The 17,007-nt window shown below is 38.8% G+C and overlaps 1 protein-coding gene across 2 annotated transcripts in view; it reads left to right on the forward strand.

Annotated features, from left to right (window-relative positions):
• Positions 1-13,614, forward strand: part of PEX1 (peroxisomal biogenesis factor 1) — a 40,493-nt gene extending 26,879 nt beyond the window's left edge. For both annotated transcript variants that reach the window (XM_087712612.1, XM_087712613.1), the window contains exons 21-24: positions 5,012-5,242; positions 6,706-6,903; positions 9,075-9,205; positions 13,274-13,614. In XM_087712612.1, the coding sequence (XP_087568738.1) occupies positions 5,012-5,242; positions 6,706-6,903; positions 9,075-9,205; positions 13,274-13,355 (642 nt within the window). In that variant the 3' untranslated portion in view covers positions 13,356-13,614. The remainder of the gene's footprint in view (positions 1-5,011; positions 5,243-6,705; positions 6,904-9,074; positions 9,206-13,273) is intronic.
• Positions 13,615-17,007: the final 3,393 nt, after the last annotated feature.

Below are 17,007 nucleotides of genomic sequence, written 5' to 3' on the forward strand. Positions count from 1 at the left end.
CACAAATCAGACCTGATGGAAAGAGCCACCATTTCCGACACACACTTAGCTGACGTGACAGCAACAAGAAAGACTGCCTACATTGTGAGGTGGGGGCAGACCTCAGAGGTTCAAATGACGATTCGGTAAGGAAGTCCAGGACTTTGGCGAGGTCCCATGATTGGAAGTCAGAGTGGTGAATGGACCCCTGATGAAGTAGAGACCTGATCATGGGGAGCCGCCATGGTGGACCCACCGAGAGATTGATTAGTTCCGCATACCATGGATGGCACAGCCAATGGGGAGCGATTAGGATGAGCTCCTCCTCCTCTAGCTTCTTGCGAATCACCCTCTGTATCAGGAGGAAGGGAGGGAAGGCGTACAAAAGACCGGGAGGCCATCTGCACCTTAAGGCATCCGTCTCTTCCACGCCTGGCATTGTGTAGTGAGAGAAGTACCTGGTCAGCTGTTCGTTGGATCTCCTTACGAAGAGATCCAGAACTGGGGTCACATACCTCATGGTCAACTGTAGGAAGATGCGACGGTTCAGGCTCCATTCCGGCTCCATTCTGCAGGGTCGATTGTCATGCAACTCAACCAGTCTGCCTGGACGTTGTCGATGCCTGAAATGTGTTCGGAGTATAGAGAGAGAAGGTTGGTTTCCTTCCAGGCTAAAGGCCAAGTCCATTAGCGAGACGGCTCTCGTCCCCCCCTTAGCAATAGCAATAGCAGTTAGACTTATATGCCGCTTCAAAGGGCTTTCAGCCCTCTCTAAGCGGTTTACAGAGTCAGCATATTGCCCCCAACAACAATCCGGGTCCTCATTTTACCCACCTCGGAAGGATGGAAGGCTGAGTCAACCCTGAGCCGGTGAGATTTGAACAGCTGAACTGCAGAACTTCAGTCAGCTGAAGTAGCCTGCAGTGCTGCATTTAACCACTGCACCACCTCGGCGGTTGACATGCACATTGGCCGTCATGTTGTCTCTGAGAATCAGTACATGGGAGTTGCATACTGATGATTGGAAGTGGAGGAGGGCCAGCTGAATCACCCTCACCTCCAGCCAGTTCATGCTATGGGCAAGGTCGGAGCTGGACCACAGACACTGGACTACTAGAGAGTCCAGGTGAGTGCTCCATCTGGTGAGACTAGCATCTGTCGTGACTACGAGAAAAGGGGGCTCCCTGAAGAGGAACCTCTGGGAGATAGCCAAGGAGATCCACTAGTCTAAGGAGAGGATGACCTCTGGTGTCAACCTGACCTTCACTAAGGAGCAACTGCTGTTGGTCCTCTGGTATGGCAATAGAAACCACTGGAGGCAGCGGCTGTGAAGCCATGCCCAGGGGATGATGGAAAAACATGAGGCCATCTTCCCTAGTAACTGGGACAGTAGAATCAGTGGAACTTGTTGCTTTCTCCATACCTCATTGACCAGATCTCTGAGACTGAGTTGTTGTTCCAGGAAGACCCTGTCCTGAACAGAATCTATCAGGGCTCCCAGATGGACCAACCGGAAGGTGGGAACTAAGTGGCTCTTGTCTCAGTTTATGGAGAAGCCTTGATCCTGAAGGACCTGGATGGTGATCTGGCGGTCCTGAAGAACCTGGTTGTGAGACCTGGACAGCAAGGGGATGTTCGTCCAGGTAGCACAATATTCTTATGGGTCTGGCTCGGAGGTGGGCGGCTACCACCGCCTGTATGGTGAAAATCCTTGGGGCAGAAGACAGTCTGAAGGTGAGAGCCCAATACTGGAAGTGGTTGCCTGCGTAAACAAACTTCAGGAACTGCCTGTGTTGTTTGAGAATGGGTACATGGAGGTAAGCCTCCGTGAGATCCACTGAGGTGAGGAGATCATTCTTGTGGACAATCGAGGATGGATAGGAGAGAGTGCATTTTGAATCTCCTGTATCTGATGAATTTGTTGAGGAATTTGAGATCGAGGATTACTCTCCAGCCCCCCAAAGACCTTGGCATGATAAAGAGACGAGAGTAGAACCCCCTGGCCTGGAGGCACAGGCTGAATGTCCCAAATATGGAGCAGGTGATGGATGACCTGCTCCACCAGGAGCCTCTTGAGAGGATCCTTTGAAATGGGGCACGTGACAAAGTGGTTCGGAGGACTGGTGTGCACATCCAAGGCTAGACCGAATCAGATGGTGGACCTGATCCATACATCATCGGTGATGTCGTCCCAACGATCCATGAAGGCTGCTAGACGTCACCTGATAGGGAGGGACTCCAGGCAGTCTCTTCTGTCTCTTAAATTATCGATTGGAATTATACCTGAAGGATTTCCTGGGAGGGAAACTTTGATTGTTTCTTCCAATTCTATTGGGGAAGGGGGGTCCCTGTCTGGGAGGAGCCTGATGTTGTGGACAGGAGTTGGATAAACCCCCGTCCTGCCCTCGAAAAGGCTGCCTACGATAGGATTGGTTACGATTATCCTGTTTTTTGGTGGCAGCCTGGACAACCTTCCATTTGTCTTTTGATTCCACTAAGAGGGGCTCTAGAGGGGACCGAAAAGAAGACTGGAGGAATAGGCTGAGGAGGCGAACCTCCATTTTGCCCGGACATCAGCCTGCCATTGCTTAAGCCAGAGGAGCCGACGGGATGTGACGGAGGAAGCTATGGATTTAGAAGTGAAGCGGGCCGCATCCAAGGATTCATCCGCGGTGTATTCTAGGGCCACTTTTAGCTTGTTGATATCTAGAATCCCTAGGGGAAATCCTTGCCTGGAGCTGTCTGAGCCACAGGAGAGCAGAATGGCTAAAGAAAGAGGCTGATGTAGCGGCTTGAACGGCCCACGCAGCAGCCTGATGCCTCTTGACGAGTGTCTGCTCAAACCGCTTGTCTTCAAGACACAAGGTCTCCTCGGGAGCTGCTGATGCTGCATTAGGGGATGATAAACTCACCACCGGTAGGTCAATGGAGGGTACCTCAAGTGCCTTGGAGAGTTCCGGTCCCATGTTATACAGGTGCTTGTCCAAGGTATTAGAGAGAGGACCTGTACCTGGTGACACCCACTGCCTGGACCACGTCGATGAAGAGTCTGGGTAATGGAATCATCTCCTTTTCCACCTTGAGCTGAATGAAGAAAGGATCAGTGGTGTCTGTTTTGTCTGCTTTGGTGTTCTGAGGAGCCTTGGGAGCCGGGATGCCTGCAATCTTCTTTGCCTTAAATAGAAAAGAGCGAAAAATAGCAGGTTTAAAGAGGCCAACAATTGTAGGTGGGTCTGGAGGGAGACCCTTGTCTTCAGAGAGGTCCAAATCTCTGGCAGGAAGACGGATGGTTGACTGGAGGTGCCAGGTAACTCGTATGATGTGGAAGCCGAAAGGTCTCTACGTCTGGAGCTGTAAGAAGAAGATTGCGTGGGATGGAATGTGAAGAAGACGACCTGTGTTTGAGGCTCACAGGTATGCCATGTTCAATGGCATTGGAAATGATCGTGGCCACATCTGGTGTGTAGGGAAGTGGCCTAAAGGGAGTGATGCCCAAGGTCTGGGATAGAGGTTCTTCATCAGGAGTGAAACTTCTGTCATCATCAGATTCCTCCCCACTTATTATTTTATTTCAAAAGTGTCTTTCCTTGCGGTTCCCCAAACTTTTCGAGGGAGGAAGAGGAGGGCTAACCTCAACCGGCCTTTGAGTTGGAAAGGGCGAGGTTCCACATGTTTGGTCTTTCCCTTGGCCTTCCTGGGGGCGCTTGGGAGACCCTGCCATCCTCCTCTGCTGGGGTGCCTATAGCAGGCTAGTCCTGGGAGCTTTGGGCAAGTATTCAGCTGGAGAAACCTCAGCAGTGGACCTGCAGCTAGAGGCCCTGGGTTGTGGGGATCCAGCTGGAGGAATTGGGTCCTGGGCTTCTGCAGGGGCCTGTAGCGCCTGGTTGGGAGTGACAGCCATGGCCAGTACTCACTGTGGTGGAACAAGATGGTCACCCGAAGATTCCTGCTGAAACAAAATGGCCACTGAGGCAAGAAGTCTATGGACCAGATGGCAGCGTGGCCGAGGGAATAGCAAGCAAACAGTGCTGGTAGTGGGGTGCTGCGGAGAGCCGGCACAGTGAATAGAACTGCGGGGATGCCTGCTGTGGTGGTGGCAAAGGCGGTGGCGGCGGTTGTGGCGGCGGTGGCTCTAGCGGTGGCAGCAGTAGCGGCTGAGACAGGAAAGAGCGCTGCCTATTCTGCGGTGGCCTCCAACGGCCGGTGCCAGGCAGCAAAGCCGCAAGGAATCCCTTCAGGTAGCAGAGAGCCCTGAACGATGGAAGTCAGGGAGCTGCCTCGTGGCTCAGCTTCTTCCTTGGAAGAGTGAATAGTTGTAAGCTCCCGACAGGGCGTTAGCACCGCAGAACTAGGTTCCCCTGCTTTTCAGGGCCAATTAAAGGCAGGGAAGATTAGGAGAAAGCTAAATTTGAAAATAGCCAATTTCTATATTTTTTGTGAAATTAAGTTGAGGAGAGAGCAATTAGCACAGTCAGTCCTAATCAAACTGAGTCTAAAATGCTTGCAAAGGTTTTTATATAAAATCAGTAAATGCTGAACATTTGAATTGTTTCTAATTAAAACCTAGTTCATGCTAATTTAAGATATTTCTGTTTGATATACCTTTTATGTGTGATTTGATAAGATTCTGAAAGCAATTTTTAAGATTATTAAAGTAGAATTAGCAATTGAAACCGAAGGAGCAATAACACAACATACAAGGAAAGGGGTAAAAAATAAAACGCTTAAGATTAAACACAGGCATATGTATTTAATGTTTATTATATTCATATGGTTTTTATGTTTTATTATGGATTGGGATTTAATTCTTGGAAGGTGCCTGAATTTGCTATAAGCTAGGTAGCTACCTATATAAATGTGCTAGATGGGTGGGTGGGTGGGTGGTGGTTGATGCATGGATGGATGGACAGGGAGACAGAGAGAATATTTTATCACCTAGTCCAAAGCTTAGCAGGGAGGGAGTAGACTATCATTTCTTAGGGAGGAGATCATATATTCTAGGAGGTTCTAATTTTATTTATTTTCTCCTCAGGAGATAGGTTCCAGCTCAGATAGTGATCTTAGTCTATCTTCAATGGTTTTCTTAAATCAAAGTAGTGGATCGGATGATTCTGGCAGAGATGGAGAAGGAGGCTTGGAACAATCATTAACTTCCCTTGAGCTGTGTGATCTGCTTCCTGAGGATCCAAGATCTAACATCTATCGCCTTTACTTTGGCAGTTCCTATGAATCTGAACTTGGCAATGGGACTGCTTCAGAAATGGTAAACTTTCCCACTTTGCTTAATTGCTTGTTAAAAATCATACAATTGATTTGGAAGGAACATTTAATTTAGCCAAATAAAATTCAGGTTTCTTTTTGGGAGTGGTAAAATAAATAAAAATAATTCCATGTGTATAAAATCAGCAGAAGGCGATTTGAGTTTGCTTCTCTGGCTCGGTACTTGTTCAAAGAATTTTGTATTCCACTCAACACTTAGCATTGTTGTGACCAAAAAGTTGCATATTTTAAAAATCAGTAGACCCTTTTGTACTTCTCCTCCTCAGCTTCTATTTCATTTTAAAAAAGAAAGCTCTGCATTGAATCTGTTTCCCTGAATGATTGGTTGAAAAATGATAAGACTAGTGATTCAGATATAGAACATACAGCATATCAAATACAACAGGGGTCCCTAACCCCCAGGCCGTGGCCTGCTGGAAACTGGGCTACAGAAGCAGCAGACAAGCACCCGCAGCTCCATTTGCACAAGCGGCAAGCATGCGCACAAATCCATCCCTTCCCCACCCCCACTGCCCATCCACAGCCAGAAAGATTAGCCTGAAATACAATTAGGATTGATCTTTTCATAGATGCTTGTGCTATACAACGAAAATAGAAAAAGTATGCTCTGTACAAAAACTGTGATTAAAAATGTGGGTACTACTATGCATGTGATACAAGTTTATTCCAAACTAGCAGACAATAATATTAACACCTCTAAATGAACAGATAGTACTAATACATGTAAATTTCATTATAGACTTTTAAGTAAATTTAAAATCTTGATCAACCATCTTTGTTAGCCATCACTTAGTTCTATCCAACGCTTTTATTTCTTTTCATGGAAGAAACCAATGTAAGTTTGACTAACAACAGCTGCTTCACTTTTTGGACAAAGTGGTGAGAAATTATGAAAGTGAGTTGTTTCTTTTCTTTCCATGTTTTTCCTATTCTTTTTGTCCTAATCCACTCTGTGATATTTCTGAATATGCTCAAATTATCCAGTCTCAGAATGCTCCTCTGTTTCTTATCCTGCAAATTGCAAATTCAGTTGATCCTGAGTCTTTTCTTTCACTACTTCTCAGTAATACGAGGTGGCCTTTATTATTAACCATATCCAAACATTGCAAACCTCTTCTAGAAGGCTCATACTGGAATGAGACAAACCTATCCTCAGAATGGTCAGATTAGTACACTCTGGGAGAAGAATGGAATGTTTTGGAAAATGGAATATTCAGGCACTAGAACATTTAAGGTTTAACATTTTTGCTTAATTATTTCCTGCAAGGTAATTTAAATATAAAGCACATATTCATGTATTAATTATTTTGCTTAAAATGAGTAGTTGGATAAAACATTTCGAAAGCTTATCTTATTGAATGTTCATTATGGTAAAGTTTTTATTGATATATTAATAACAAATGACATGGTTAACTGTTTTTATGTTTCCCCTTCTTCTCTTCATAGAGTTCTCAGTGTTTTTCAGCATCAAACTCCATAAACCATGAATTAACCAGCATAACTCTGAAGGATTTAGTATCTTCTCAGCCTCCAACCTTAAGAACCACTTTACAGGAAGGTTTTCAAGAATGTAATCAAGAACAAATAGAACAACTCAAGTCAGAAATCAGTGCCATCAAAGCTAACTACAAAAGCATGAATGGAGTAGGCGAAAACTATAATTTTCTTCTCAGAGACATATTTTTAGAAATGGTGTTACTAACTTAGAGTCTTCAACCATGGCCTAAACTAATATTTTAACAGTTTCCAAATATACATGTTATCTTAGTTCAGACCTTAAAAACAAGTATTTATGATAAGCATTTATTACTTATAAGCTTCAAATTAGTGTACTGTATTGACCCAATAGAAATTAGAAGGTCTAAGAATAGAAAAGGCTGTTGCACAAAGTTGCAAAATTGGAATATTTTTGAAGTGAGGAGGCACATTTGCCTTTTGTTTTTCTTTTCCACTTTTTCTTTCCCTGTACAACATCTTTCTACATATCCTATCTCAATCCAGCTTTCTTCCTTTTCTTTGGCTCTGTTGAAATGAGGAAGAGGAAGATGTGTGTATTTGAATGGCCCTATGAGAATGAGGAGAGAAAATTAATATTTGTAATTAATTAACATCACCTAGCTGACACTGACAGCTATGCATATCTGGTTAATAACTGAATCGGATACCTGAAATGTCACAACCATTCCATTCATTGTTGCCAAGGAAATAACATGGACTGTTTCTGAAGTCACAAAAGAATCATCATTGACTCAAATAATTTCTTTTTAATTTTAATTAGTATTTTTTATATTCACCCTGCTTTTGGGGAAAGGAGATAAGCGTAGCTCTTGACAGACTTATATACATATTACGTATATATGTGCAAATGTATCACAAGCATGTATTTTCTCCAGGATTGCTATTCAGATAGGGTTTGGCAACCCTAATTTGAAAAGATGGGCAAGCTGGCTATTGCACAAGAATTACTTCATAACTATGTGGTTTGTCAACAAATATCCTGTCACAACAGGACATGTTATAGAATTCTCAGAAATGTTTAGAGGGAGTATTGGGTAATTCCACTTTCACCTGGTCTTACGACGTTACTTTAGCCCATGTTGTCCATCTGTCCTAGTTTTTAAATTGATTCTCAGTGTAAGAGCCAAGATGTCAAAAGTACACAGATATTCAAAGAATAACTATTCATTGATTATTATTTTTTAACATTTAACCCTTATCTGGGCTAATGATCCAAGATATTCTTCAGCCTATGACAAAGAACAAAATTACACACTTCACACTTCTTTTCAAAAATATCCAACCAGATTGCATTATTAAAGTAAGATTCAACTACCAATTGGAATACTACTTGTCTCTGAATATCTATCAGAGATAGATGCCTTATTCTGTGTAATGATGAGACTGGTTTGTTTAGGGTTGTGTTTGACCTTGGGGGGCCGGGTGGGTATGGCTAGGCTGACGGTGGCCAGCTCAATGTCACTCGTGTCAGGGGCCCTTGTGGCTTGAGTGGCCCAGATGGCTTGAGTACTTGCGGCCCTCCCGAGATCCATTTTCACTGGCAGGAGGCCATCGCAGCCAAAAATGAAGCTCAGGAGAGCTGCACCCAGTTCCATTTTTGCTGGCAGAGGCAGTGTGGGCCGATCCATTACTATTTCCAGGGTAGCCCTGCAGGCCAGATCTAAGCACCCCACAGGTTGGATCCAGCCCCCGTATCTTGAGTTTGACACCCCTGATTTAGGGTGTATTTTCAATTCCTAGTCAATCCCCCAAATATAATATATCTAACATGCTCATATCCACAGTTAAAGAATGTAATTTTTTTCTGTAAAATTCAAGTATAATTATCTAATCGTTCTAGAGCTCACTGAAAATGAGTGTGACTCCAGTGAACACCAGTGAAATGGTGCTGATAATTGAAAAATACATTTTAAAGGCCAGGCACTTCTTAAATAATGTTAAAAGAAGGATAAAATTATAATTTGGTCATTGATGCCTTGATTGTAACACTACTAAATCACTACTAGACAATTCAGTGTCATTTTTATTATCACTATTTTAATTCAGGATAAAATGTTTAGGAGCTTGCTACAAATCTGGATTTGATTGTAACATTTAGAAAATATTCCATACTCTGTCTTAAAACCATATTTGGTAGAATCTCCAAGCTCAGCTGTCATTATAAGGAAGTTAAAAATGTAGTTATTTAAATATGTTTAAATGTTACATTTTAAATATGTTTAAATGTTACATTTTTAATATGTTTAAATGTTACATTTTTAATCTGTTAAAATGTTTTTCCTTCATTCATTTTTCAGGAGGAAGGCGCTAACTGCATGACATCAGTAACCAAGAGAACTTTAAATGTTACTCAGATTCATTTAATGTCGGCTCTTGAAAGTACAAAGCCCTCCATTAGTCAAGTAGACTGGAATAGGTTTGCTGAACTGTAAGTATCTGAGGAACATATGAAGTATTCTTTTTTAATGTTGCCCACAAAAACTCTGCAAAACTATTTAATTTAGTCTATTTCAAAAAGATCAGAAATATATTAAGGATCTTAAAATTCACCGAAAAAATATGCATACAGTCATACACATAACTCTTGCACAGCTTTTCATCTTGTAAAATTGATTGTATGGTGGCATGGATTAATTTCCCTACAATCCCTATTTATTATACATATAGATTTTGTGTTTTGTGCAAGGTTTGATTAAAATGTTCCAAAAAATCTAGGCAAGGGAACAATCTTCTTCCTGTGTGCACATTGAAAAGATGTTTCCACAGTGTGTTGTTTTATTCTCAGAGTACCAGAACTATGAAGAATGTTTTCTTTCTTAACATTTATCATTAAGATGATCCGTACTTTCAGTCATCTTAGGTTATATTCTACAACTTTCATTTTTTCTTTTTGCCCTTGGGATTTTTCTTTTTTCCTTTGTTATTAAATATGGACTTTATCTTTCATCTGTTTTGCTTAGGGCCTCGGAAATTCCCTAGGAAATGCTCTAGAGGCATTGAATAAATAATGACCAGACACATTATTGCCTTTTGTACCTTGTTAACTGTTGTTCATTTGCAAAGCTTTGTTTGTTCTGATACCAAGAATGCTTCTTTGGTTCATGATTCTGATTCTACAGCACTGTCAATGGATCTAACTAAATTAACATGATCATGTACTTAAGTTTCAGCAAAGTCCATCTTCAAGAATGTTCTCATAATTCTTAGTGGAATATATAGCAATTTCACGCCGTTGCTCTTAAAGTTTTGGATCCCAGTGATAGTAAAATGCAACAAATACTTGGCCATTAATTTGATAAAATTTCTGTTATTTGCTTAGTTTTTAAGTATTTATATTAGGTTTTATATACAAATACAATATAAATAATGATTCATGATTTTAAGTCTATTTCCAAAATTGAAATCCAGAATTTGAAACTTGTTTTTAATCATACATAGCACTGTTTCATACTCTCTTTGTTCTCAAGCCTTACAATTTAAGAAGCTCAAAATATTAATGTGCTTGGTAATCTATAAAAGAAGAGTACTTGCAACAGTTCCAATCTCATTTTCCAACAGTTCCAAGTTAAATTAAATATGCCCACACCCCCTATCAATACTGTTAGTACTAGGGAAAGATCCTTTCCCTAGTACTAACAGTATTGATAGGGGGTGTGGGCATATTTAATTTAATATCTGAGCTATAAACATTTTGGTTCTGTAAAATTAGAAACAATAGAACTGAAATGTCCATTAAAGCTGTGAAGTCTATCCCCCTGCTTAGTACAGGAATCCAATTGAAGCATCCAGTAAATATTCCTATCTGTTCTGACTAAATCCAGAGGACAGAAGTCTTACTAGTCCACATTTTTGGTTTTGTTCTACCCTTGTCGTTAAAAAGGAGGGGTCCATCTGTCCCCCAAGATTCAATTTGATTCTGCTTTCCTATAATTTAAATATATCATTCCTTTAATCTTGTGGATGAGGAGGGGAAGAGAGCAGGATTTGGCTTTCTTCTGGTGACAGCCTTTCAAATATTTGGCTAATAATGTTACCATAACCACCACCACCCCACAAACTGGACCAAGCTGGATATCAACTATCTTGTAGCTCTGCAATTGATTTATGCTTTCCGTGATTTGCAGTCACTATTCAATCTTCTACTATCTGCTTATCTTCATTTTACTAAATAATCATACAAAAATCTAAACATCATCATTGCTCTAGCCAGTTCTCTTCACCCTGAGATAATTATTTGTGACTTGGTGGCTTACTTTATAATCTGTAGGCCATTATTAGGAGACGTGGTGGTTAAGACACTGAGCTTGTTGATCAGAAAGGTCAGCAGTTCAGCGGTTCGAATCCCTGGTGCTGCATAACAGAGTGAGCTCCCATTACTTGTCCAGTTTCTGCCAACCTCGCAGTTTGAAAGCATGTAAAAAATGGAAGTAGAAAAATAGTTAACCACCTTTGGTGGGAAGGTAACAGCGTTTGGTGCACCTTCAGCATTGAGTCATGCCAGCTACATGACCATGGAGATGTCTTCGGACATGCTGGCTCTTCAGCTTTGAAGCAGAGATGAGCACCACCCCCTAGAGTCAGGAACGACTAGCTCATATGTGCAAGGGGAACCTTTACCTTTATCCATTATTATACTGCATCTGTAAAATGTTTTTTCTTCAATGGATGCATAATAGGAACTTAATTCTTCAAGATGGCACCATCCCAGTAGGTATTTGCAGTGCTTTGCTCCTAATAGTTTTATGTTCCTCTAATCAGTTGATACTAATAACTTTGTCATCACTTCCTGTAATTTGAAAACTTTCCAGACAACCAATAACTGTTCATTTTAATGCTCTACCAACTGTTCAGTAAGCTGTCTCAAAAACTGTTTTCTTCCAGTTTCTTCTGTGCTGCTGCTATTTATTCTCCAGTGTTATATTTTGTTTAAATCTGTATGTTTTGCTTTCCAGGGCACTAGTGGGTACTTTAGAATTAGATATGACAGAAACCACTCATGGAATTGGAGGATCCTCAGTTGTGTTGCACTTCTGTTTCTTGACTGCTAAGTTAATTGTATCTTAATGTAGGATATTAATGATACTTTATTACCTACCAAGATATATATGGACACACACACACACACACACACACACACACACACACACCAGTCCCTTTGTATGTCAGAATCCTTTGACCAGAAATTAAATACCACCATCTCCAAATAAGTGATTGAGTATCTAGCTACTCCATTAAAACATTCCATGCAACTTACCATATGCTGTCTGCTGTGCCAGGATTTCAATTATACTGAAATCCTGGAAAATCCATCAAGTGAGAAGAAAGCTTTCTGGTTATCTCCCTGTACTGTATTGTCAACCCTTTGAAGTACACCAGGTCAAGGAACAGTCTCCAAAGGAAATGATCTGTTCTTTATTGATGTAGGTTATAGCAGTGGTCTCCAACCTTGGCAACTTTAAGACTTGTGGACTTCAACTCCCAGAGTTGAAGTCCACAGGTCTTAAAGTTGCCAAGGTTGGAGACCACTGGGTTATAGTAACACAATCTTGAAAGCCAAGGAAAATTAAGGAAGAGCTGGATTGTATTTCTTTCTTCATTCCCAGGATTAAAATTAAACTTAAAATTAAGTTTTCCTCATTGTCCAGATTTTTTGCATGCATTAAAAAAAAATCAGAGCAGACTATTCAGCCATAACTTTCTCTTTATATTATTATCTAGCAGTTGTGCCATAACAATCAGCAAGTTCTGTTGCTTAGTGCCTATACAGCAGTGATTCTGAATGCTAGAATATTCTGATAGCTGTTCAGCATGAGTTCAGAACTCCTATGAGAGGCAAACACTGCTTAGGTGTTCTCTTAAATATTAATTGGTTTCATATAGGTAGCATGTTTTCTTCTGGGCTCTTTTGAATCCTCTTTCAAGCTGGATGATGAGTAAAACCATACACATGCTTGGACCAAAACTCTGCCTCTGCTATTCCTGTGAGTAGGGCTTTGGTCCCTTTCATTCACAACTGTTATTTAGCGAAGACAGACAGTTGTGTCACTACCATACAGGTAGGCCTCAAATGCGGGCTGGTTGCAAGTACCCAAAATGTGACAATGTGACTACAGGGACCATCAGAACTTTGAGTCTGGGTTAAAGGTAGTCTTAGGGAAATCTGTCAGAACTTCCAGTCATAATGGGTTGGTATAATATTCTAGCTTTTAAAATATCAGCCCTTTTCTTTATAACTTACAGTAATGTTGATTATTATTTTAATACTTATTAATTATTTCTATTTTTCATATTAAATATAATGAAATATTTTTATCTATTCTGTTTTTTCCTATAGAGGCTGGGAAAAAAGTAGAAAGATTTCTGTGACTTTCAAAAAATTATGCTAAACCAATTAATTAAACATATATTTGGAATGTATTAACCTGAATATTTACCTCATACAACATTTTCATGGTACTAATGTGCTCTGTTTTCTTTCTTTTCATTCTGTTTCAAGTTATGAAAATTTTCAATATCCAAAGAGGAAAGAATCCAGTGGAGCAATTTTCAAACCAGGACAAAAAGTAACATTAGCTTAACTTCTGTTAAAGAAGTAGTAATCATGTTTACTAATAATTTTCTAGGGAAGTGTTTATTTGTTAAATTGTATCTATGAAAACTCTATGTTATTGTTAATATTGCAAAGAACATTTGTTTACTTGTTAAATTGTATCTATCAATAGCCAATGTTAATGTGACAAGGACATTTAACTATTAATTACTTCATTATTATTTTGCATCATTATAATTTTCAAAGTATGTTCTACTGAAAATTATATTAAAAGCTTTTGAGATAACTACCTTTGCTTTGTGTTCAGTTTTTTTCCTGAGGGGATTGACATTCTTGGCTTAGTCATTCTCTTCTCTTTCAGAAATAAAATTAAGCAATTTAACAATGTCAGTCTGCTTTGAATAGACTTACTGCATTTAAACAAAAGCGTAATTGAAAGCCTAATTATTTATCAATATTTAAAAACATATTCTAAGTAACATATTTCTAAATTAACTCACCATACTTTGTAGAGGGCAGATTATTGTAATGGAAGACTTCATGTTCCAATAACTGCTGGAAAACTGACTCAGCTAAGAGCAAGGCATCCAACAGATGTTGCTGACAATTTCATTGTTCAAATGAAAATAAATTTAATCCTACCCATCACGGAATAATTGGAATGTATCAAAATATCAGCCTCTTTTGATGAAAGTAGTTATGCCATATTGGTAGCTCCAATTAACTGGAGAAGAAAATCTGATTGGAATGAATCAAAGTGAAGAATGATAATACCCTATAATGTAGTTTGAAATTTTTAAGGAAGAACAAGGGGAATAGGGATAAGAGAACGTGGAAAATGATACGTGAAAACACAGATACAAATGAGCTCCATGGAAAAAAAATCTCCCTCAGATAGCGGCTCTGAGCAGTATACAATGTAATCAATTTATATACAGCATAAATATTAAAATACTAAAATTAATATAAGTTTAAAATTTTTTAAAATTATATAACATTATAAATTTTCAAAACATTATCAAACATTTCAGAAACAACAGGGAGAGAGCTTCTCAAGGGGTCACCCCGCTGCACAGTTGTATGGTCCCCCGTGTTTCCACACAACGCTGTGATTTATTACAATCTAAAGGGCACCTTCAAACAAAGAGTTAATAGGGGTTTTTTATTGCCTGTAGCAGATAAGTAGTAGCAAGGCTCTAGAAAACAGGAAAGGATTTGAATATTTCTGTACGAAAAAGCTGGCTGCCACAAAGTAAATACAGAAGATGATTTACCTAGTTTCATTTGGTTGAAACAACAGCGCGTGGTAATTTTCTACTACCCAGTTCCAGGTTTCTAGGTAATATAATTAAATAAAATTAAATGTTTTTGCTTCTATGTATACTCTGCAACATTGTTAATTCTTAATTGTTAATGAAGTTTTTAAAACTATTTGGTTTCTATTTCATAAATCCTCATCAAAATGTAAACAAGCTATATTTAGCTTTCGGATAAATCACCCAAAGGATATTAGTGGTATCAGCATTACTTGTGACACTGAACCTCCACAGGATGTAAATTTGAGTCAGTGTCTTATTTCAAGCATGGAGCCAATTATTTATGCACAACAGCATCTGTATCTGATGTAACCAGCAGGTCAGCATTCCATGACTCAATCCCTGTATCTCAAAGGCTGCTCATGTGATAGGACAAACCCTAAATTCAGTTTCTCAGTATTTATTTCAGTCAGTAGATGCTGACATGCTATCTTGTCCTTTCACTGATCTAATGGCCTATGTTCTCAGTTGACCTATCCACCCACCGTGAATAAACTTTCCATTGCTAGCCATTAATTTTTCTCAAAAATTAGTTTATTAACACGTGCAGACACTCAAATTTACATTGTTGTCTTCAAATTCTGATTAATATCAAGAATCCACTGATATAATTCAGTTGTTACAACCACATATATTTGCATTTATGGCTGGCAGTTTTGTCAACAGCTGTCTAAATTTGTAATCAAGATTTTTGTTATTAACTGAAGAGTTTAATAAAAAAATAGTAAAAACTAAGACAAATTAGAAGAAAAAGAAAAGTGCAGAAAGTGCAGAAAAAAGACAACAAAAGAGAGGAAAAAGACAACAAAGGGAACAATAAAGTGACTTCCAACCTTCATTACACCAAGCATAAACTAACATGCTAACTTTTCACCCTTTTTTAAATGTTACAAATAAAAAAAATATTTTCTGCATAGCCTAACCATTATCTATACAAATCCAAAAATCATCATTTTTTTCAGCTGTGGTTCAGGAATGTTGGAATGTTTGGAAAAAATCCATTTGGAGTTACCAGAAATATCGAACAAATGCTTTTACAAATATTGCAAATTTATATTCCTCTTCTTTCTATGCACAATCTTGACCTTTCAGTCATTCCTATGGCATCCTATTTCATTATTCTTTACATTTAAAAGGAATCTTGAAAGTTTTCACAAGCCTACTTTGTAATTCCATAAAGAGGATTGTCCATGATTTTTTGTCGCAGCTGTTCTAAATCCAGTTCTTTTTCTTGATTTGTTTTCCATGCCTTCAAATGCTATTATGTCAGATAAAAGTTTTTTTAAACTTTTTCTCATTTCCTAAAAGTGTTATCAATTGAAGTCTTTTCTCATTTCCAAGATTAATTTTTCAATAAACTCTTTCTTTGTTAAATAAATGTTATTTCCAAATTAGTCGTTTTAACTCCTTTCTGCCGGTTTATTTAATTCCTTCTAGTTTCCATCCGTAAACTTTCTAAAATCTAAGTAAAACAGGTTTAGTTCCATTTCAGTTATTTCCCTCAAACATATTATTTAATTATATATTCATTTTTCAAATTTTATAGCAAAAGAACTAAAACTCAATTTTTTTCTGGTCTCCAATTTGTTTTAACACTTTAAAACAAAAAAAATGTTCTTTGCAATTGTGTATTATTTATTATTATATAGTGTGTATTACTATAAATGCTTACATCTATTTTAAAATTTTCATAAATTAGAAACCCAGGTGTTTTGAAGATCTCCAATATCTATAAAGTGGTTAAACATTTTTGAATATAATTACAAAGTGAATTTGGCTGGTTTAATGTTCTTATGAAAGGCTTAGCCATTGCTGAGAACAAAAATGTTGTCTCACAAGGCTCCTGCAGGATCAGCATTCATAGATGATCTTCTGATCTCTCCTTTTCTGAAGAAATTCAAAGGACCAGTCTACAGTGATTCTTCACTGTAATCATTCTCTCTGCTCCTTACAAATGTTTTCACTCAAGCATGACTCATACTGGAAGACCATGTAGTTGTTTTTTAAAATAAAAAAAATCATAGTAAATATATACATATTCTCAAACGTACCAAGTGATAGTCTTAATGCTTTTAAAGTTATAGTTGGTGGATACTTTCTTACCATTCCTAACTTAATATTCTTCAAGGACAGAAGGCTGTAACCTTTTCCTACTCTATGGGAATTATTTTTCCTAGTCAGTTATGTAATGAACAGAATTGTCTATCATGCAAGATCTGTTTACAGTAGCTATGTTGAGCTTGGCCAGTTTTCAAAACAAGTCAGCCAGCTCAAACTGGAAAGGATTAGTGTTGGTTGAACTTAAGAAACTTTAGATGTGATTCAGCAAAATTGCTTTATTTTGCCTAGTGATTCAACAAACCT

Source organism: Thamnophis sirtalis, unplaced genomic scaffold, assembly GCF_051295495.1.
Source record: "Thamnophis sirtalis isolate CommonGarterSnake01/CBP01778 unplaced genomic scaffold, rThaSir2_p1.2 scaffold_4, whole genome shotgun sequence".
NCBI lineage: Eukaryota > Metazoa > Chordata > Lepidosauria > Squamata > Natricidae > Thamnophis > Thamnophis sirtalis.